The sequence below is a fragment of the Crotalus tigris genome, unplaced genomic scaffold (assembly GCF_016545835.1).
Source record: "Crotalus tigris isolate CLP2741 ecotype Arizona unplaced genomic scaffold, ASM1654583v1 scf7180000018068.1947079, whole genome shotgun sequence".
NCBI classification, from domain to species: domain Eukaryota; kingdom Metazoa; phylum Chordata; class Lepidosauria; order Squamata; family Viperidae; genus Crotalus; species Crotalus tigris.
The window spans coordinates 1,350,689-1,372,921 of record NW_024096805.1 but is presented as its reverse complement, the minus strand read 5'-3'; the positions used below and the strand labels follow the sequence as shown (position 1 = coordinate 1,372,921).

The window sequence follows — 22,233 nt, the reverse complement described above, 5'->3', positions numbered from 1 at the left end:
GAGAGGCCTCTGAGTGCCGCCTGTGGCACGCGTGCCATAGGTTCGCCACCACTGGTATAGGTTCTCCTGCTAGAATGGGGGCTGGACTAGAAGACCTCCAAGGTCCCTTCCAGCTCTATTCTGATTCCGATTTTGGAGATGCTGCAACGGTCATAAGTGTGAAAAACAAGTCATAGGTCACTTTTTTTTGGTCAGTGCCCCTCTAACCTGGAACGGCCACTAAACGGATGGCTGTATGTCGAGGACTACCTATACGCTCCGGTATTTTGACCAGAGCTGCGAGGCAGCGGCGGCGGCCAGCGTGGGCGGGATGACCGCGTGGAGAGGGCGGGGAGAGTCTCTGCAGGAGTCCCGCCCCGTCCCGGCCAGACCAGGCAGAGCGACGCCGCCTTATCCTTGCCCAGTGTCGCTTGGCTTGCTGGCTGATCGCACCTGCTCGCTCAGGGAGCCGCGACCTGTCCGGGGTCCCGCGCGGCGGCTGCCCCGCACCTCTTTCCCCCGCGACACACGAATTCTGCGCTGTGGTTTCCACGCGGGTCCAACCTGCGTCCAAACTCGCCTTTCCCAGGTAAGCGCTCGCCGCGCCGCGCGTGTGGTTGCGCGGGAAGGCACCGCTTGGCTTTAAGGGCGTCTTCCCCGCGGGCGCGTCCCGATCCTGAGCCTGCTTCTCGGGGAGCCGCGCGATCCCCAACTCCTTTGAGCCGCGATCTTCCCCGAAAAGGCGTTTGGCTTTCTAACGGTTAGCGAGGGAGCGAGTTTAGGGGCGCAGCGGCGACTTCCATGGGTTTAAGGGACGGGACCGGTGCTACCTTGAGGACTAGTCACTTGTCTTGACATCCAGGTCAGCCCGGCGGGACCTTGGTTCTGTTGCTCTTTTCGGAGTGTTTGCCATTTTTCTCTTCCTTATCCCGCGTGGATATCGAAGGGTTGATTCTAGCTTCTGGGGAAGGGCAAGACCCATCTATCTGTTGCTTCTCGGGATCCCGACTGCGTGGTGTTTATTCCATCCCTCTAGGTTTTTTTATTTTTTTAATATTTTTTTATTTTACATATACCGTAATACTTATCAGATGTTAACATACATTCCCTCCACACTCACATACAAGATACTTTTAACAAAATGAAATAAATACATACACATGACTTTTGGTGTTGCTCACCCATTTCCTCTTTCACCGTATCCACACTCCTTCTTCTCTACCTTCTTTCTCCCTTTCTTCTCTTCCCTACTTCCCTCTTCTTCCTCTCCTCTCCTTCACTCTCCTCCCCTTTCCTCTTCTCCTCCAACCTTCCTACTTCCTTCTCCCCTCCTTTACTCTTTTCTCTCTCCTCTCCTTTCTTCCCTCTCATCCAGATACAAGCTCAAGGTCCTATAGGTTTTTTTTAAAAGACATAATCTGCTACATGAGGATAGATTTGATGAAGTAGCCTCTGTCAATGAATTCATTATTTTAACCTGCTGCCTCTTTTTTCCCACTCCTGTTACTGTTCTATTGTAGGTTAGTTTGGAAACTCAGTGGCATGCTCCAACAGCACGCTGTTAAATTTAGGAATAATATAACAACAGTGACGATAATAATTTAATGACACCCGTTTAAAATGTGTGGAATCCTATTGATGCGTAAAGGTTATGGTGGAGATAAAGTCTCCAAACTGGGCTGATATTGACACTGGAGTTGGCCAGCTAATAAATTCAGAATAATAATAATCCAACTGTGATTGGATCCCTCGGAGCAATACCTAAAGGATTCCCTCAATATTGGGAAATTTTGAAGTTATTGGACTTGAACACTCTAATTTTACAAAAAAAATAAAAACCCACACCTTGCTAGGAACTAGCAAATATTATCTGAGCCGTTCTTAATCTTTGGTTAGGATTTGGATTATCAAACTCGCACCAGTGTTAGATGTGAATTTAGTCCTAGATTATCAATAATAACAACAACAACAACAATAGTTCTTCAGAAGAACTCAATGCATATGAAGGCCAGCACCAGCTAAAAATCTGGCAGCTGTGACTCCCATTGCTATTTATATAATAACTCGAAGAAACTAATAATTCCTTTTTTAGAAATGTCATTTGCCATTCCTCCATTGCTTCCTTCCCACAGGGAAGTTTGGATTCATAGACAAAGAAACTAGATTTGTTCAATTTTGCCCTCTGTTCATCAAAACAAGCATTTCTTTGTGTCCTATTGATTTTACTGGTGACTCAAACAGCAAAGTCGAAGGCTGACCACACTGGAAAGAGAGTTACCTAAAAAAAAAATAAAAAAAAATGACACTTCTGTGTGTTTTGTTCTTGGTGTTTTTGCAAACCTGATTATTGCTTTATATTCTCTGGGCAGATCGTGCTCACAAACCCACAGTATTTTTTAGCAACCAAAGAAGGATCAAATGAAACTGCCAATCGTATAATTGTTCAATTCTGTCTTTCTGGTACGTTACAAGTAGTCCTGGACACAACTACAGTTAGGATCAAAATTTCCGTTGCTAAGCAAGGCAGCTGTTAAATGAGTGATGGCCGATTTTACCACCATGGTGGTTAAGCTTCCCCCGTTGACTTTGTTTGTCGGGAGACGGCTGGGAAGGTCACAAGCAGTGATCACACGACCCTGTGGCGCTACCACCATTGTAAACACAAGCACCCAAATTATGATCATGTGACCATGGGGACGCTGCCAGAATCATAAGTGCGAGGACCAGTTAGTTGTAAGTCACTTTTTTCAGTGTCCTTGCAACTTTGAACAGTTTGCTGAACGAATGGTTGTAAGTCAAGAACTACCTATAGTTAGACTGATTCAAAATGAGATGGTTCTCACACTCTTTATCTTTTGCAATTCTATCCGTAATCCTAGCTTGTCTGGATTCTACTTGATATCTCTGTGAGGCAGATGGGATTGAAAAAAAATTGGTCCTGAGTGATAGGCCCTCATGCCTCTGTTCCTGGGGAGTGAGCAAATGAGTATGTATGACTTGCGTGTTAGAAGTTCAAGGTGTAGATTCAGCCTTCAGGGTTAGTTAGCAAAAACCTCATCTTGAAGAAATGTCCCTCAGAGTGCTCATTGTCCCCCTGTGGAACTCATTGCCACCAGACATCATAATAGCTACTGACTCAGAAGGCTTAAAAGAGATGGGATTGGATCATGGGGTGGGATGGGAAGACAATGACAAGCTCACAACACAAGCCATAAGACTTAGAGACTTACATCTGATGTCAGGAGGCAAATAGAAAGAGAGAGGGTTGTATCACAATGTTGTGAGGTGTCTCCCTATTTTTTTTGTCACTGAGATTTTTATTAGACATCTCTGGACAACTTTAAGACCTGTGGATTGTGGACCTTTGGACCTGTTGGCTGGAGAATTCTGGGAGTTGAAGTCCACAAAGTTCCAAGATTGGACACCCCAGGCCAACATCCTAGATTGTGCGGGAACAAGAATGAGGAAGGGCTACCTCTTCTGTTTCTGGACACCCTGCAGGCAACTGGTTGACCTGTGTGATTAAGTAAAATACAGTTTCTCAACCTTGGCTGGGGAATTCTGGGAGTTGAAGTCCATACATCTTAACGTTGCCAAAGTCGAGAAACATTGAACTAGACACTGCACTAAAATGGCTCTAGGTCCGATCCATCAACTTAGTCCACAGGATCTTTCGGTGTGTGATATATTGGTGGGATTGCATCTACTTAGTTAATGTTTACCCATTCTAGACAGAGGATACTTTGGGGAATGTGTTTTCCCTATGTTGCTAGGGGAAAAAATAAATCAGGATATTCAAATTACAGTTGGTACAGAGACATACCCCCATGTTTTTGAGAATTGCAGAATTCCTCACCTAAGAGAAATGCATCCTTTTGGATAGTAGTGTTGTTTGAAAACAGGCAGTCCAGCTCACGGTGCTCCTTGCTTGGGTACAACTTTGCTTGTTTTCACCGACTGAACTTTTAGAGCAGGGGTCTTCAAACTTGGCCCTTTTATGACTTTTGGACTTCAACTCCCAGAATTCCTCAGCCAGCATTACTCTCTCTGCTCCTTCTTTAATAATTGTGCATTTCTTTCCTCTGCAATGCCATTTCATGTTTCAGGGGCCATTCTTCAGATTATTTCTGCATTATCATTTGATAGAGAATTCCTTTTGGTTTTCAAAGTATGTTGGCTTGCCACACCTATTATTTTTTTTAACTATGTATGAAGGGAGTTGCATAAATTCAAAGCCAAGGTACCACCCTTCGTGTGTTTTCAGAAATATGTTTGCTTTCTGGCATTTACTACTGGGTTGGTGAAGGTTTGCAGACATTAAAAAAAAAAATTCTGGCAACTCCCAATCTGATATATAATTTTCAGTTTTGCTTTTACAGTGGAAGCTTTATAACAGAAGAGAGGATGCCACAGTAAGTCACTGTGCTGATTCAGGAAAGAGTTTGTAAGGTAGGACTAGGAAAAATTCAGATGCCAAGAATTTAGACACTTTGCTTTGCTTCCTGCCCCCTCCTAAAAATGAAGTTAGATACCCAGGAATTATTTGTCCCAGCCTTGCCAATAAGATTTTAAGGTGATTGAAAAGAGTCGCTGCTTCTGCAAAATGAAGAGGTGGCTTAAAAAAATAAATACCACCTCAGTTTGACACCTGATGAATAAATAAACCCATGCATTTTTCTTGATAAAAAAAACATGGAAGCAGTAGTGGACAATCCCTTATATATGAGCCAGCACTGTGCTGCAGCTGCTAAAAAAGCCAACACAGTGCTAGACTGCATTAAGCGAGGGATAGAATCAAGATCACGTGAAGTGTTAATACCACTTTACAATGCCTTGTTAAGGCCACACTTGGAACACTGCATCCGGTTTTGGTCACCACGATGTAAAAAAGATGCTGAGACTCTAGAAAGAGTACAGAGAAGAGCAACAAAGATAATTAGTGGACTGGAGGCTAAAATATACAAAGAACAGTTGCAGGAATTGGGTATGTCTAGTTTAATGCAGAGAAAGATGAGGGGGAACATTATAGCCGTGTTCCAGTATCTCAGGGGCTGCCCCAAAGAAGTGGGAGTCAAGCTATTTTCCAAAGCACCTGAAGGAAACTAATCAAAGAGAGAAGCAACCTAGAACTAAGGAGAAACTTCCTGATAGAACAATTAACCTGCCTCCAGAAGCGGTGAATGCTCCAACACTGGACATTTTTAAGAAGAGACTGGACGGCCATTTGTCCGAAATGGTATAGGGTTTCCTGCCTGAGCAGGGGGTTGGACCAGATGACCTTCAAGGCCTCTTCCAACTGTATTATTTTGCATTCTGCAAATCTGTTGACATTTTCTTTGATTCCTTTTGGATTCCTATTTGGCATTCAAATGATTTGGAACTATTATTTTAAAAAAACATTGAGCGATTCCAGCCAGATATACTAGTAGTCCCCTCTTAATAACCACTCATTTAGCAAGAGTTCAGATCTCTCCAGAGTTATTTAAGACCCATTTTTGAAGTTCTGATGACCACAATCTTCCTCAGTGGTCATGTGGATTGCCTTTTGGGCATTTGGCAACTGGCTTGCATTTATGGCTGTTTGCAGTGTCCTGCACTCATATGACCACAATTTTTGGCTTTCTTTTGTTGGTTTCTGGTGTTTACTTCCAGTTTCTAGCAAAGCGCGCCCATTGGGGAAAATAGATTCTCTTAACAATCGTGACGTTGGCTTAACGACTGCCACAGAAAAGACCATAAAATTGGGCATGGTCACATGGCTTAATGACTGCCATGACTTAACGGCCGTAGTTGCAACTTCAAATGTGGTCGTAAGTCAAGGACTACGTGTAGAAGAAAATCTGTCATTGGCTGGCTGGTTTTTGTTCCTGAGTTGTAAGATGGAGGGCTTCAGGGCCTGGCACTTTCAGGAAGAATTGCTTTATCAGTGAGATGGGTGGAATATTAAACAAACAAATAAATAAATAGGCAAGACCTGTGTTGAGATAAGGTTGAAACCAAGGCAGTCCTTTCTCACCCTTTTTTAAAAAATGTTGTTGAACACAATAGACCAGATACCTGTGGCATATTTTTTCTTTCTCTCACCCATCCTTAGATTTACAGTATTTTTTTTTCCTGGTCTGCTTCTGGTTTTTTCTCTGTAAGAGGGAGAAACGTGGACTGAGACCACAAGGGAGAAATCGAAAAATCTTTGAATGCCTTCTCCATATTAAGGTCTAAAATGAAAATTTCGATTCTCCAGACCTCACTAAGGGATCAGGCCTATTTGCAGTGGGCATCTGCTTATCTTAATCCCAAAACATGCTGGCCCCCATCTGTGAAGAGAACTCCAATGTTCCTGTCATTTAAAAAAATGATTCCGAATTCAAATTCTGGTTCTGTCTTTTTTTTTTCCTGGCTGGGGAATTCTGGGAATTGAAGTCCACAAAACCTGCCGTGATCATGTCATGGGAAAAGCATCCTACATTCTTACGCCTACAATTTACGATGTTTTCGATGAAAATCAGAGTTTATTTCTAGTTTTCAGCAAAAAAACACCTCATAGTAAACAATGGCTTTGCTCAACTGCAGCACTCATTTAACAACCACTTCAAAAAAAAGGTCACAAAATCGGAACGGTCACATGGGTGACTTGCTTTATGACTATTATGACATATGACCATCGGGAGCAGACTCCATTATGGTCGTAAGTTGAGCGCTCCCTTTAACTTGTTCAATTAGTTCTAAGATTTTGGGTCACACTGCTTATAATTTAACCCAATGTATGAACACAGCTCATTATGACTTATTCAGCAAGCCATTTTTAAAAAAGTAGGTTACTTAAAATGTGTCAGCCTGGGTTTTTTTTTTTTTTTTTTTGGTTTTTTTTCCCCTCTGAGTTGCTGACTGCAAAATCTTGTGTAATGTAGGATAAGAAGAGACGGATTTGATAGGGAGAAGCTGATTCAGAATAAGGCAGGGCAGTTGCATTACATCCATCAGCAATTCCTAAAAGAAGCTGTCTCTTCTTCTGCGTTTTTGCACAATTCCAGACAATAATATTTGTGTTAAGGAGGGACCCACAGATGTTATCTCACTCTGAATCAATCTAAGTATGATGCCTTTCATTCATGAACCTCTTGCTGGTGGAATGCATTACAAGGCAGTATTTAAATTGTGTGCAATCCATTTCAACCCTCCCGTCAAGTACTGTATGGGAAAGGGCGCTTGAAGTTTGAACTTGATCTGTAGAATTGTGGGTTGGATAGGCACACCATCATCCAGAGCAGTGGTTCTCAACCTGTGGGTCGGGACCCCATTTGGGGTCGAACGACCATTTCACGGGGGTCGCCAAACAACGCAGTCCGCCATTTTTTCCCCCTTTTCCTTAGCTGTGCTACTCCCTTTTATTCTATTGGCTTTTGAAAGCCAATAGAATAGACTCTCTTGAATAGAGTCTAATTCTATTGGCTTTCAAAAGCCAATAGGAATTGTCCAGGCTGTCTCTGCCCTGCTGAGCCCGCCAAAAGTCCCATTCTGCAAACGGTGCTGCACCAGTTGAGTAGTCCTCGACTTACGACCGGTTGAGTAGTCCTCGACTTACGACCGGTTGGGGGTCGCGGCATTAGAAAGGTTGAGAACCACTGATCCAGAGGTTAGGTGCTTTTATTGTGCAAGTAGCCTACTCAGAGATTTACCTTTTATTTGCAAAATGGGAGGGGAGGATTGTCCCCTGATAACAACCCCTTCCATTTGTAATTCTCCCCCACTGTCTTTCCTTTAACCATTTCTTTTCCTCTCTAATAGTTAAAGGAGGCAACCAAATAGGTTTTCTATGTTCTAGAACAGGGGTCCCCAACCCCCAGTCCGTGGACCAGTCCCGGGCCACGGCATGCCAGCAACCAGGCTGCACAAACAAGCAAAGCCCCATCCACAAGATGCAGGCAGCACACAAAACCACACTCCCTCCGGTGTGCCATGGAACCGGTCCCTGGTGCCCAAAAGGTTGGGGAACCTCTGTTCTAGAAAGCAAGACTGATAATGGTGTATTAGATTGCTGCCTGTTGTGCAACTTTGAAACTTCTTGAAAAAAAAAAATTCTGTAGGGTGTGCTTTAGTTTCTAACCATATAATTCCGCCTCGTTTCACAAGGAACACTTTCTTGAATTTGTATCTGGTGAAAACCAGTTTATTATGGATGGGGTTCTGGGAGCTTTCTCTTGGGTCTTGCATCTATTAAAAATATATTGAATTTATGCAATTTGTGCAGTGACTTTCAGGTAGTCCTCGACTTACGACCACAATTGACCCCAAAATTTCTGTTCCTGAGTGAGACAGTTGTTAAATGAATTAAGTAAAATAAACTCCTGGAATTCTAGAATTTCCCAGGGGGACTTTGGGCCTGTGCATCTGTCTCAGCCCATGAGCCAGGTTGGTATAGTGCAGTGTTTCCCAAACTTGACAATTTTAAGGCATGTGGACTTCAACTCCCAGAATTCCACAGCCAGCATTGCTGGCTGTGGAATTCTGGGAGTTGAAGTCCACATGCCTTAAAATTGTCAAGTTTGGGAAACACTGGTATAGTGAGTAAAGTGCTAAATTAGGTGGAGAGAGACCTAGTTTCTCATCCTCCTTAGTAATAATAATAATAATAATAATAATAATAATAATAATAATAATAATAATAATAATAATAATAAGAAGAAGAAGAAGAAGAAGAAGAAGAAGAAGAAGAAGAAGAAGAAGAAGAAGAAGAAGAAGAAGAAGAAGAAGAAGAAGAAGAAGAAGAAGAAGAAGAAGAAGAAGTTGGAAGGGACCTTGGAGGTCATCTAGTCCAACCCCCTGCTCAGGCAGGAAACCCTATACCAGGGGTTCTCAACCTTGGCAACTTTAAGACTTGTGGACTTCAACTCCCTGAATTCCTCAGCCAGCTTTGAAGTCCACAAGTCTTAAAGTTGCCAAGGTTGAGAACCCCTGCCCTATACCATTTCAAACAAATGCCTGTCCAGTCTCTTCTTAAAAACTTCCAGTGTTGGAGCATTCACCGCTTCTGGAGGCAGGTTGTTCCACTGGTTAATTGGTCTAACTGTCAGGAAGTTTCTCCTTAGTTCTAGGTTGCTTCTCTCCTTGATTAGTTTCCACGTGTTACTTCTTGTCCTGCCTTCAGGAGCCTTGGAAAATAGCTTCACTCCCTCTTCTTTGTGGCAGCCCCTGAGATACTGGCATACTACTATCATGTCCCCCCTCGTCCTTCTCTTCATTAAACTAGAAATACCCAACCAGCAGCCTTTCCTTATATGCTTTAGCCTCCAGTCCCCTAATCATCTTTGTTGCTCTTCTCCGCACTCTTTCTAGAGTCTCAACATCTTTTTTACATCGTGGTGACCAAAACTGGATGCAGTATTCCAAGTATGGGCCTTACCAAGGCATTGTAAAGTGGTATTAATACACAGGTGGGTGACCTTGAGCCTGTCATTCCCCCTCAGCCCCTATTTATTGATTGATAAACAATTACCGTAGTAATAAAAGACTGTTCGGCATTGTAAAGTTTAGGGATATTCAAAGTTGGCAATTTTAAGCCTTTCTGGACTTCAGCTCCCAATTCTTCAGCCAGCCACATGCCATGGGAAAGCTGGCTGAGGAATTCTGGGAGTTGAAATCCACAAGTCCTAAAGTTGCCAACTTTGGAGGTTCCTGCTATACTTAAACAGTAAACTTTATTGGAGTCCTGATCATTTGGTAGACACGTCCCTGCGGTTTTCTGGCAGCAAATTATTAATGATTTGCTAAGTCTTTCTTTGACGATGTTGTTTTTCAGTTACCTTGCCCAGCCTGCAGTTCATGGTGGTCTCCCATCCATTTATTAGCCAAGGCCGACCTTGCTTAACTTCCAAGCCCAGCTTGGCTAGCCAAGACAGGCTCAGAGTATAATCCCCTGAAAATACAATAGGCTCTTCTTTGAGGCCGAGAATTGTCCATTGTCCATCTGCAGTGTGCATCAAGGTGTTTCAGGGTCCTTTGAACCATCGATCATTCAGCTTCAAAGAGGTGAATTTTGCACGCCCAACCTCTCCTGGAATCAGTTCTTCAGTGGTGCTTTGGGACCAGTGATCCAATCAAGGCGGCCTTTAATTCTCAGTCCCTGGAGTTTTCGTAGGAAGACAGTTTTAGATATTGATCTGCCTTCCAGTAAGGCAAACAGAGAAAAATGCCAGGAATTAAATGTCAGCATCATTTGAAGAGACTTGCTTCACCATCCCTTGATAAACCTTTTTTCGAAGGGTGGTGTTTATGTGTGTGTGTGTGTGTGTGTGGTTTTCTGAGGTTTTCGCGGGTGTTTGTATGTACCACTTTGGTTATTCGGGTTTTCTCCCGCATAAAATTGGAAGTGTCTTGGTGACATTTCGACGAAGTCCCAGTCGTCATCTTCAGGCTTGGTGTTTTCAGCTTCGTGCTCCTAGAACAGCAGTTCTCAACCTGTGGGTCGGGACCCCATTTGGGGTCGAACGACCATTTCACGGGGGTCGCCAAACAACGCAGTCCGCCATTTTTTTCTCCTTTTCCTTAGCTGTGCTACTCCCTTTCAAAAGCCAATAGACTCGTGAATAGAGTCTAATTCTATTGGCTTTCAAAAGCCAATAGGAATTGTCCAGGCTGTCTCTGCCCTGCTGAGCCCACCAAAAGTCCCATTCTGCAAACGGTGCTGCAGGGCAGATGAATAGTCCTCGACTTACGACCGGTTGAGTAGTCCTCGACTTACGACCGGTTGGGGGGTCGCGGCATTAAAAAGATTGAGAACCACTGTCCTAGAAGCATGAAGCCGAAAACACCAGCCTGAAGATGACGAATGGGACTTTGTCGAAATGTCACTAAGACATTTCCAATTTTACGCGGGAGAAAACCCGAATAACCAAAGACATACATACAAACACCCGCGAAAACCTCAGAATGAATGAATATATATATATATATAAAGAAATAAAATGAACACCAGGGTAGTAAAACTATAAAAGTTTAATTAAAAAGCGCCAAGCTTTCGCCGTCCCTGCCGGCATCATCAGGGCTAGAACGCCAGAAAGTGTGAGAGTTTTTTATAGGCAAGTCAGAGTCTGCGCCCGGCTCCTCGATCTCGTCACCGGGCCTAATTGATTCAACTGCGCTTGATTGGTTTGTTTCTTCCTATTCCTCTTAGTTACGTGTGTGTTGTCGTCTCTCCTCCTTTCTTTCGATTCTGGGATGGGTGGGATAACTCCCCTACCGTTCAAATTATCTCTGTTCCTCAACCCATCCTCCCCATCAGGTTTGAGTGGTAGCATACACTTCCCCTTCCTTTCCCAATCATCGTCCGCTCGACTGTTCTTTTTGCGATAGCCTTCTCTTTTGACTTTAGTACTTTCTCCTCCCATCCAACTGTCATCCGGGCAATCCTGTAAGTCGTTCTGAGTTGGCTGCGATATGCCGGTAATCTGGGGCAGGTTGATGGATTGTTTGTCTACTGGGGGGGCGGTCCCCTGGCTGTGATTACATTCAGCCGCCTTACTCCTCCCCCCCCCGCTTTTTAATTAAACTTTTATAGTTTTGCTACCCTGGTGTTCATTTTATTTCTTGATATGAATACTCCCAGGGTTCATATTTTTAGCATTATTAAATATATATATATATATATATATATATATATATATATATATATATATATATATATATATATATATATGCCTCTCCTTTCCAGGAATTCATTTCAGAAATTCCTTTGCATATATATATTTGCATATCTGGCTGTAAAGACATTCTTGAAATATATTTCTATGAAGAAAGAAACCTACGTTAACTATGGAGAGTAGGTGGAAGGTGTCGTGCAACTAATCAGGCGTTTGAGCCTTTCCCAAACAGCTACATCTTCATATGCTTTGAGACAACAACTCCCAGAATTCCAAAACTCCCTGGGGAATTCTGGGAAATGTTGTTCCAGCTCATTTAAAAGCCATCAGGAAATGCTAAAATTGCAGGGTGCTCCTAATTTCCTGTCATGCTGCCTGGTCTTAACTCCAAGTATGATGGCCAGTTAAAGTTAAATTACTGGCCTCCCAAAATATTATACAAGGTTGTGGTTTGCTGATAATTAACGTGTACTGTTCGTGCCTCTGGCATGACAGATGTTAAGCCTTGAAGTGGGGGCTACCTTGTGACTTTAAAATGTAATTTTGGCGTCCTCTCTAGAGCCACCAAGTCCATAATTTTGTTGCTTTGTTGTTGTCTTCTCAGTTGTGTCTGCCAAGAACATGGTTTTAAAAAAACCAAACAAAGTGATCGTTGGAACACAAGCTAAATAATGGTACACTAATGGCCATCCCAGTCGGGAGAGCCATGTTAAAGGAGTAGAAGAAAAGTGGTAACTACCATTCTTAGTGATTAGGAAGCGTCCTCTTATCAACTAGGCCAGGGGTAGGCAACCCTGGCTCGTTTATGACTGGTGGACTTCAACTCCCAGAATTCCTGAGCCAGCATGGCTCAGCTTGGAAACCTCTCCCTTTCCCCTCAGCATGGCTGGCTCAGGAATTCTGGGAGTTGAAGTCCATGAGTCATAAAAGAGCCAAGGTTACCTATCTCTGGCCTAGGCCTAGGCTGCTTTATGACTCGTGGACTTCAACTCCCAGAATTCCTGAGCCAGCCATGCTGAGGGGAAAGGGAGAGGTTTCCAAGCTGAGCCATGCTGTCTCAGGAATTCTGGGAGTTGAAGTCCACCAGTCATAAACGAGCCAGGGTTGCCTACCCCTGAAATAGCCAGAAGGGATGAAGAGACGGGCCTTGACCAGGCAGACTTCCAAATTCAAAGTAGAAAGAGAGGTTGACAACATCTAGATCTTTCTTTTGTGGAGATGTCTACAGATAGTCCTTGAGTTACGGCCACAACTGAGCCCAAAATTTGTGTTGTTAAGTGAGACAGTTGTTAAGTGAGTTTTGCCCCGTTTTACAACCTTTCTGTCCACGGTTGTTAAATGAATCGCTGTAAGTTGTTAAGTTACTGACACGGTTGTTAAGTGAATCTGGCTTCCCCCATTGACTTTGCTTGTCAGAAGGTTGCAAAATGGGATCACGTGACCCCAGGGACAACCGTCATAAATATGAATCGGTTGCCAAAAGTATCTGAATTTTGATCATGTGACCGTGGGGATGCCATAACGGTCGTAAATGTGAAGAACGGTCCTAAGCCACTTTTTCCAGTGCCGTTGTAGCTTTGAACGGTCACTAAACGAACCGTTGTAAGTCGAGGACTTTCTGTATTCCATTTCTCCACAGAGCTGGAGATCCTGCGCCAAGTGTTTCATCCCTCATAGCAATCTGTGAGATGGGTTATAATGCGAGGGAGAGCTGAAAATTAACAGGTCACCTTAATAATCTTTTTGGAAATTCGGCATCCTTGGTTCAAGCCACAGATCATCAGATTCTTTTTAGCTTGTGGGGCAGGGGGGGGGGACATTCTGAAATGTCAGCCTATATATATAGTGTAGTGCTCACTCTTATAAAATAACCGCCAAGGGTGGAGAATGGCTCATAAGAGAGCCCTCATGCAGATGGATTTATCTGAATTCCCTTCCCCTCTGACTAGAGGCCCTGCTCTATACGCAACATGCCGCGTTTCTTTTTTTACACGGATCGTACTAATGTTAATAATATTATTTATTATTATTTAACACAGTGATTCTCAACCTTTCTAATGCCGTGACCCCATAATACAGTTCCCCATGTTGTGGTGACCCCCAAGTGGGTGTGGCCACCAATAAGAGGGAGTAGGACAGCTAGGGAAAAAGGAAAAAAATGGCGGACAGCGTGGTTTGGCGACCCCGTGAAGTGGTCATTTGACCCCAAATGGGGTCCCGACCCACAGGTTGAGAACCACTGATTTAACAGAATAACAAGTTGGGAGGGTCCTTGGAAGTCCTCTAATCCAGTGGTTCTTAACCTGGGCGATATCGCCCCCCCAGGGGGCGATTTCATTTTTCAGGGGGGTGATGGAACAAAAAAGGGTGACGCAGGGGCAAAGGAATGAAAAGGGGGCGATATGGGGGCGATGGAGCAAGACGTTTTGGGGACACTTTTGTGAGTTTTTCGTACAGTGAATGGCTTTATATCTGTCGTACAAAAACATCAGATCGCTCGCTCTTAGTGGATTGAATTGTGTTTTCAAATGTTCTTCCAGCTAGCTTCAGTACAGAACACCCTACATATGTGAATACACATCGCTTATCTTCATGCGCGTTGCGCAGCAGCCTCTACCCATACAGTGGCGCGCCATTAGCCAGAATATGGGAGATATGGGAAAAAGACTGGAAATAAATTATTTGCATCGATATGTCCTGATGACAATTTTAAAGAAAACAAAAAAAGTGTTTGCGTAAATTGAAGAATTATTTCCTATGTTGTGATTGAGAGGTTATGTTGGGGGGGGGGGCAATGACAACTTTCTCATTGGCTCAAGGGGGCGATTCGTTCAAAAAGGTTAAGAACCACTGATCTAGTCCAAGCCTATCCTGCAACAGGAAAGCCTACATACCAATGATGGTGAACCATTTAGAGACCGAGTGCCCAAACTGCAACCCAAGACCCACTTACGCATCGTCGAGTGCCGGGTAGATGTGGCCCATTGGGTGGGTGTGGCCCATGGATTAAAAAGTTCAATCAGTCAATTCCAACTTTGCAAGATCTCTTTTTTTCCCGTGAGAAGTTGAAATTGACTGATTGATTGAACCTTTTTTGTTACACAGTGGTGGAGGCCTAAAGCGAAAAGGTTGTATAAAACCCAGCTGAAGGCCTGGTACTGAGGTGACGGTGCGCGTGCCCACAGAGAGGGTGCTGAGTGCTGCCTCTGGCACCCATGCCATAGGTTTGCCACCACTGCTATATACCATTACCATTTAATAAATAAAAACTCATTTTGAAAGGAATGTTACCCAGGCCCTATGCATGCCCTTGAGAATTACACTGATTATTCCAGATTGAAGCCTGGAATTTGCTCTATGCCCCATGAGAATCCACCTGCTATGTTAGTTAAACATGGATGTTCTGAAATTCTTTCTTTCTTTTTTTCTTTCTTTCTCTTTCTCTTTCTTTCTCTTTCTCTCACTTTCTTTTCTTCCTTCTTTCCTTCCTACCTCTCTTCCTCTTTCTTTTTTTTCTTTTTTCTTTCTTTCTCTTTCCCTGTTTTTCTTTTCATTCTTTCTTTCTCTTTTTTTTCCTTCCTTCCTTCCTACCTCTCCCTCCCTTTCTTTTTCTTTCTTTCTTTCTCTCTCATTTTTGTTGTCTTTTTCTTTTTTCTTTCTTCCTTCCTCCCTCCCTCCCTCCCTCCCTCCCTTCCTTCCTTCCTTCTTTTCCTTCCTTTCACTTCCTGTAGTTACCGAATTATTATTTTTAGGTGGAATAGACTAGAATCCTTCCTCCCCCCTCCCTCTTACATTTCATGCAATAACTGTCAGGGTGATTAAACATGTTATTTCTGAACTCTGGTTCACCAAGGTCTCTTGCAAGTAGCTTGTTTACTCTGGGTAAACTGTTTTAGCAAGACAGCAGGGATGGTGGGACAGACAGCTGAAGTCAGGGGAAAAAGGGTCCATGATTACACCTTTTCCTTCAGAACAGAGAGCAACCAGGTTGGGGAAGGGCAGGTCGCAGAAGGAGCGCTGAAAAAGATAAGATTCCCTTTGCTTATGCTTTTTTCTCTCTGTGGCTTGTACCCCAGCCCTGCTCTGCCCTGTGTTTACCAGACAGCAAATATCTTCTGTTTTTGGCTTAAAGTAAGTGTTTCCATTGCTCAGAATGCTGGTCGGCTATTTTTAAAGACCACAGGGTTTATTTCTCTCAATTTATTTCAATTTATACGACTGCTCATCTCAAAATCCTGACTCTGGGCAGTGAATGAGAGTTAAAATCATCATAAGCAACCACACCATAATAAAATACCTAACTGGCAGCTGAGATTAAAATCCCCAGAACGTCAAAAGCACCTTGCCCTAGAAATCCGTTTTTGAATAAATGAATTCTTTGATAGGAAATGTTTTTTCCTTCGCTACATCTTGCTCAGGTTTTCACATTTATCTTTTTTTTAATGAGGTACTTCTCCTTTACTTGTCTTATTCCCCAGTTTTAGCAGCACCTGGAAACCTTGAGAAATGTTTAATTTTAGCAGACTGCCCTAGAAATGCAGGTGTTATTGGTGGCTTAAGATTTGTGAGGGCCTATTTCAAATCTGAAAGTCCTAATCAAAGTGTTGCAATCAACCAGCTGAGAAAGTAAGCATACAGAAATTAACCCCTTAACTATCAACTCTTCTTATCTCTTGGGCATATAGTTCATCTATTGTAATGTTTCTGGTTGGGCAGCATTAATTAGCTATAAATAAAGCAGACTTTTTTTTTTTTATTTTGAGCTTCCTCATTGTGCAACGCTGGGACATGGCTGGTTAGAGTTTTTGCCTTTGCCCAACAGCAGTTTATTCAGAAGAAGAAGAAGAAAAACAACCCTGTGTTTTAAAAGCGCTTAGTACAAATTGTTCTGGCTTTGGATGGTGTTTCAATCTGATAGCTTTTATTTGTGAAGCTTTAAGCGTACTCTTTCCCATCATCCCAGCAGGTGTATGGAACCTGTTTCAAACTGGGGTTTGAACTTGAAAGGCAGGATTTTGGCAAGCCATCATCATGCTCAAGAAAAGGAAAGCAGTTTGGTCTAGTGTAGTGGTTCTCAACCTTTTTAATGCCGCGACCCCCAACCGGTCGTAAGTCGAGGACTACTCAGCCAGTCATAGGTCGAGGACTACTCAACTGATGCAGCACCGTTTGCAGAATGGGACTTTTGGCGGGCTCAGCAGGGCAGAGACAGCCTGGACAATTCCTATTGGCTTTTGAAAGCCAATAGAATTAGACTCTATTCAAGAGAGTCTATTCTATTGGCTTTCAAAAGCCAATAGAATAAAAGGGAGCAGCACAGCTAAGGAAAAGGGGGGGGAAATGGTGGACTGCATTGTTTGGCGACCCCCGTGAAATGATCGTTTGACCCCAAATGGGGTCCCGACCCACAGGTTGAGAACCACTGGTCTAGTGGTTAAGGCACCAGGTTAGGAGAATGGGACTTCTAGTTCTGTGTTAGGCATCAGAGCTGCGTCGATGTCTTTGGACCAATCACTAGGAGATGATGTGTTCTAATCCCGCCTTAGGTGTGAAAGCCAATAGTAAGTTACTCCTCCCTGGTTCTGGAAAGTTCTTTGACCTCTCATCCTAGATAACATCTGAAATCTGCTTGTGGAGATTCTGAGTCATCCAGATCAGGGTTGTCCCAAAGGTGCTTTTTCAAAAGGCAACTGGACTTCCTTCATTTTCCCTTGAAGACGTTTCGCTTCTCATCCAAGAAGCCTCTTCAGTTCTTCAAGGGAAAATGAAGGGAGTCCACTTGCCTTTTGAAAAAGCACCTTTGGGACACCTGAAGATATTATCTACTTGGGTAATGAAATGTCTGCAAGAAAACCCAAGCTCAGAGAGTACCAAGAACCCCACAGTTCAACTCTGAGCTACAAATAATAATAATAATAATAAAATAATTTGTCAATGCCAATGGTGTTCAAGTAGTGCTCCAGTTGTCTTGGGTGCAATCCCAAAACAACTGGAGCACCACTTGAACACCACTGGCATTGACAAATTCGCTATTAGTCAATTGCAAAAGGCGGCCTTACTAGGAACTGCTTCCATCCTGCGGCGATACCTGTAATACCATCAAACATCCACATCTGCCTATCCCAGGTCCTGGGTAAGGACTCTATAGGTAGACAAAATGCCAAATCCAGTCTGAACATCTGGATGACTGTGCGATGATCAATAATAATAATAACAACAACAACAACAACAACAACACTTGAACACCATTGGCACTGACAAATTTGCTATTAGTCAATTGCAAAAGGCGGCCTTACTAGGAACTGCTTCCATCCTGCGACGATACCTGTAATACCATCAAACATCCACATCTGCCTATCCCAGGTCCTGGGTAAGGACTCGATAGGTAGACAAAATGCCAAATCCAGTCTGAACATCTGGCTGACTGTGCGATGATCCATAATAATAATAATAATAATAATAATAATTGGAAGGTCATCTAGTCCAACCCCCTGCTATACCATTTCGGACAAATGGCTGTCCAGTTTCTTCTTAAAAACTTCCAGTGTTGGAGCATTCACCCCTTCTGGAGGCAGGTTGTTCCACTGGTTAATTGTTCTCACTGTCAGGAAGTTTCTCCTTAGTTCTAGGTTGCTTCTCTCTTTAATTAGTTTCCATCCATTGCTTCTTGTCCTGTCTTCAGGTGCTTTGGAGAATAGCTTGACTCCCTCTTCTTTGGGGCAGCCCCTGAGATATTGGAACACTGCTAGTTACCTAGCTAGGTAATGAAACATCACAAGAAAATAACCCAAGCTGTCAGAGCTAAACTCAAGAAGGACACATGGCAATTCTTTCCAGCTAAGTTCCTTATTGGTGTTTCACACCTACAGACAAATCTAACCAGACTCTGCCTCTACTACACCAGGGGTCCTCAACCTTAGCAACTTTAAGACTTGTGGACTTCAACTCCCAGAATTCCGCAGCCAGCTTTGCTGGCTGCAGAATTCTGGGAGTTGGAAGTCCACAAGTCTTAAAGTTGCCAAGGTTGAGGACCCCTGATCTACACTGTACTTTATGAACTATGAGGGAGAGGCTGTCTTCACCCTCTTTCTCTCATATGTAATGTTCAGACTGAATTGTCTCTTATTCCTTTGGAAGGCAGCCTCTCCATCCTGGGAATTCATCTCCTTAACTATATTTCATCAAACAAGCTCAGAGAGCAACAATAAATTCGCAGCTTAGCCCGAGCTACAAATATTCTCTTTTCTTGGTGTCTCTTGTAAGCCATAAGAACAGCAGGTTCTCCTTTAAGGAGAGAACTTGGTGGACACATCCATGCAGAGGTTTTTGTTGTTGTTTTTTTGCAATGATACAGAATTGGTCATCTTTTGGGATGACTTTCAACTTTCCAAGTTAGCTTCCAATCATGGAATCACGTAATAGTCTCCTCTCCAAGTCCTAATCCAGTTTACCTAATCCAGTTTTGGTCACCATGATGTAAAAAAGATGTTGAGACTCTAGAAGGAGTACAGAGAAGAACAATAAAGATGATTAGAGGTCTGGAGGATAAAACATATAAGAAACAGTTGCTGGAATTGGGTAGGTTTAGTTTAATGAAGAGAAGGACGAGGGGGGATATTATAGCCGTGTTCCAGTATCTCAGGGGCTGCCCCAAAGAAGAGGGAGTCAAGCTGTTCTCCAAAGCGTCTGAAGGCAGGACAAGAAGCAACGGATGGAAACTAAGCAAGGAGAGAAGCAACCTGGCATTAAGGAGGAATTTCCTGACAGTGAGAACAATTAATCAGTGGAATGACTTGCCTCCAGAAGCGGTGAATGCTCCAACACTGGAAGTTTTTAAGAAGAGACTGGACAGCCATTTGTCTGAAATGGTATAGGGTTTCCTGCCTGAGCAGGGGGTTGGACTAGATGACCTCCAAGGTCCCTTCCAACATCCTCATCATCATCAACAACAACATCATCATCATCATTATTATTACCTACTGAGCCTAGATAATTTAAGCTTGGGACTGCTGAAACATTTGAGAAATGTCTTCTTTTTGTTACGGAACAAAGTTGTTTACATGGAGCCACCCTCCCACTCCCACCCCAAGTGAGATGTTGGATTGTGCCCAGTTCTAAATTGGATCCAGTGACATGGATTAGCTCTTCCTGTTTAACCTGAGCGGTGAGGAATCCTGCAGAGGTCTCTCATCCTCCCACAACAGCTTTCTGGGTACCAACTGTATAAGCTCTGTGGTCAAGACGTTTAATTTTTTGACTGATTAAACGCCAAGAGGAGAACTTCAGACAGCCTGTTTCAGTGATGGAGTGATGTTCTTTGCATGTGAACCACAACATTCAGCTCATAGGCAAGTTGGTCAAGGCAGACAAAGCAAGTTTGTTTGGTTGTCACAAAGGTGCTTTTTCAAAAGGCAACTGGGCTTTGTTTTCCCTTGAAGAGGCTTCACTTCTCATCCAAGAAGCTTCTTCAATTCTGTTCTTCCAGAACTGAAGAAACTTCTTGGATGAGAAGTGAAATGTCTTCAATGAAAAATAAAGTCAGTTGCCTTTTGAAAAAAGCACCTGTGGGACAGCCATGATCTGGATGATTGAGAATCTCCATAGAAAATTGCCTGGTTCTTTCCCCTTTGACATATCCCTGCTCTTGGACGTAGTAGTAGTAGTAGTAGTAGTAGTAGTAGTAGTAGTAGTAGTAGTAGTAGTAAAGTTGGAAGGGACCTTGGAGGTCATCTAGTCCAACCCCCTGCTCAGGCAGGAAACCCTATACCATTTCGGACAAATGGCTGTCCAGTCTCTTCTGAAAAACTTCCAGTGTTGGAGCATTCACTGCTTTCTGGAGGCAGATTGTTCCATTGGTTAATTGTTCTAACTGTCAGGAAGTTTCCCCTTAGTTCTAGGTTGCTTCTCTCCTTGATGAGTTTCCATCCAGTTTCCAGGCACGCTGGCTGAGGAATTCTGGGAGTTGAAGTCCACAAGTCATAAAAGGGCCAAGTTTGAAGACCCCCTGCCCTAAGGTGTTAGCCAGTTCTTATGTTACAAACCTACAAATGTAGGCTAAGCAACACCATCCACAAAAGAACAGTTCCTAAAGTCAAGAGGATGATCACAGCTGCCCAACTAGAAGATGATCGTGTGATTGTGACCAACATTTTTGGCTGTTTTGACCCCATCCCTGGAGGACACCTTGGTGTTAACCCCTCTCTCTTCCAACTTGTATCTTGATTGTGACCTGCCATTGTTCTCCAGCCTGTAATAAATAAACCAAACTTTACAAATTATTGAAACTTGGTCATTAGTTCCCCTGTCTGCTGCTTTGCTGTCAGGAAGCTTAAACCAATCTTTTCCTTTCCATAATTTACTCCACCTCTGCATTCTGAGCAAGTTATTAAATTAATAAGTTTATAATATTCATTGAATGCTTCAAGCATCTATTGAGGTAAATAGAGCATTACTAATAAACAGTATTGTTGGTTGAATCTGAATGTCTGCAGAGCACAATTGTTAACAAAAAAAAAAAAAAAACCTTCCGGGATATGATATATATGTCTGTGAGTTAAATCAGATGAAGAAGCATCCAGAGGGGAAGGAAATACAGCTTGTTGGTCTGTGTGACTCACAATGCTCTATTAAAATCATTCCTAATTTCATTTCAGAACAATACATGTCGAGAATTTTGTTTTTCAATTTAATGACCTTTCTCTCCTCTTCCTTCTCTCCTTTTTCTTTTTTTTTCTTTTCTTTCTTTCTTTTTTCTTTTTTTTGCAGAACGGCTGGGAGAGGAAATATATTGAAAATCTCTACTTGAGATTCGTAAGTGCTCCACATCGTATGAGAAAGACACATTCCCTAGGTGGGATGCCAAGAAACATGGTGTCAGACTTCTCAGGGATGGGATATAAAATTCCTTCTGAGGTCCAGTTTGGAAACTTTGAAAAAACACATCGTCTTGAAAGTGGGAAAAGTTGCCCAGGTCGAAAATGCCCATCTTTGGTAAGTGTCTGAAGTTTCCATCCGTTGCTTCTTGCCCTGCTTTCAGGCGCTTTGGAGAATAGCTTGACTCCCTCTTCTTTGGGGCAGCCCCTGAGATATTGGAACACTGAATGAATGAATGAACGACCGAACGAACGAATGAGTCTTCTCCCAATCTGAAGGCCACCTGGTCAGGTTTTCCACACGATGGGAAAAGTGCTCCTTCTTGGGAGCAGCGAGATAGCTCAAATGGAGAGAACACTCCGCTCCTTGAACTACAGAAAGAGTGTGCAACAGCCTCAAAACCCTGTTTTCTGCCCCCAAAAACTTTGGATGCATTCTCAAAGCCCATCTAAAGGTTGACGCTGAACTGCAATTCAGTCATCGGACTAAAGCAGTGGTTCTCAACCTGTGGGTCGGGACCCCATTTGGGGTCGAACGACCGTTTCATAGGGGTCGTCAAACAACGCAGCCCACCATTTTTTCCCCCTTTTCCTTAGCTGTGCTACTCCCTTTTATTCTATTGGCTTTTGAAAGCCAATAGAATAGAGTCTCTTGAATAGAGTCTAATTCTATTGGCTTTCAAAAGCCAATAGGAATTATCCCGGCTGTCTCTGCCCTGCTGAGCCCGCCAAAAGTCCCATTCTGC

General features: G+C 43.2%; 1 protein-coding gene across 1 annotated transcript in view; it reads left to right on the top strand.

Annotated features, from left to right (window-relative positions):
- The first annotated feature begins 213 nt into the window (after positions 1-213).
- The window catches only part of PROSER2 (proline and serine rich 2), a 31,724-nt gene continuing 9,704 nt past the window's right edge, over positions 214-22,233 (top strand). The window contains exons 1-2 of the mRNA XM_039347395.1: positions 214-568; positions 21,381-21,605. Of these exons, the coding sequence (XP_039203329.1) occupies positions 236-568; positions 21,381-21,605 (558 nt within the window). The 5' untranslated portion in view covers positions 214-235. The remainder of the gene's footprint in view (positions 569-21,380; positions 21,606-22,233) is intronic.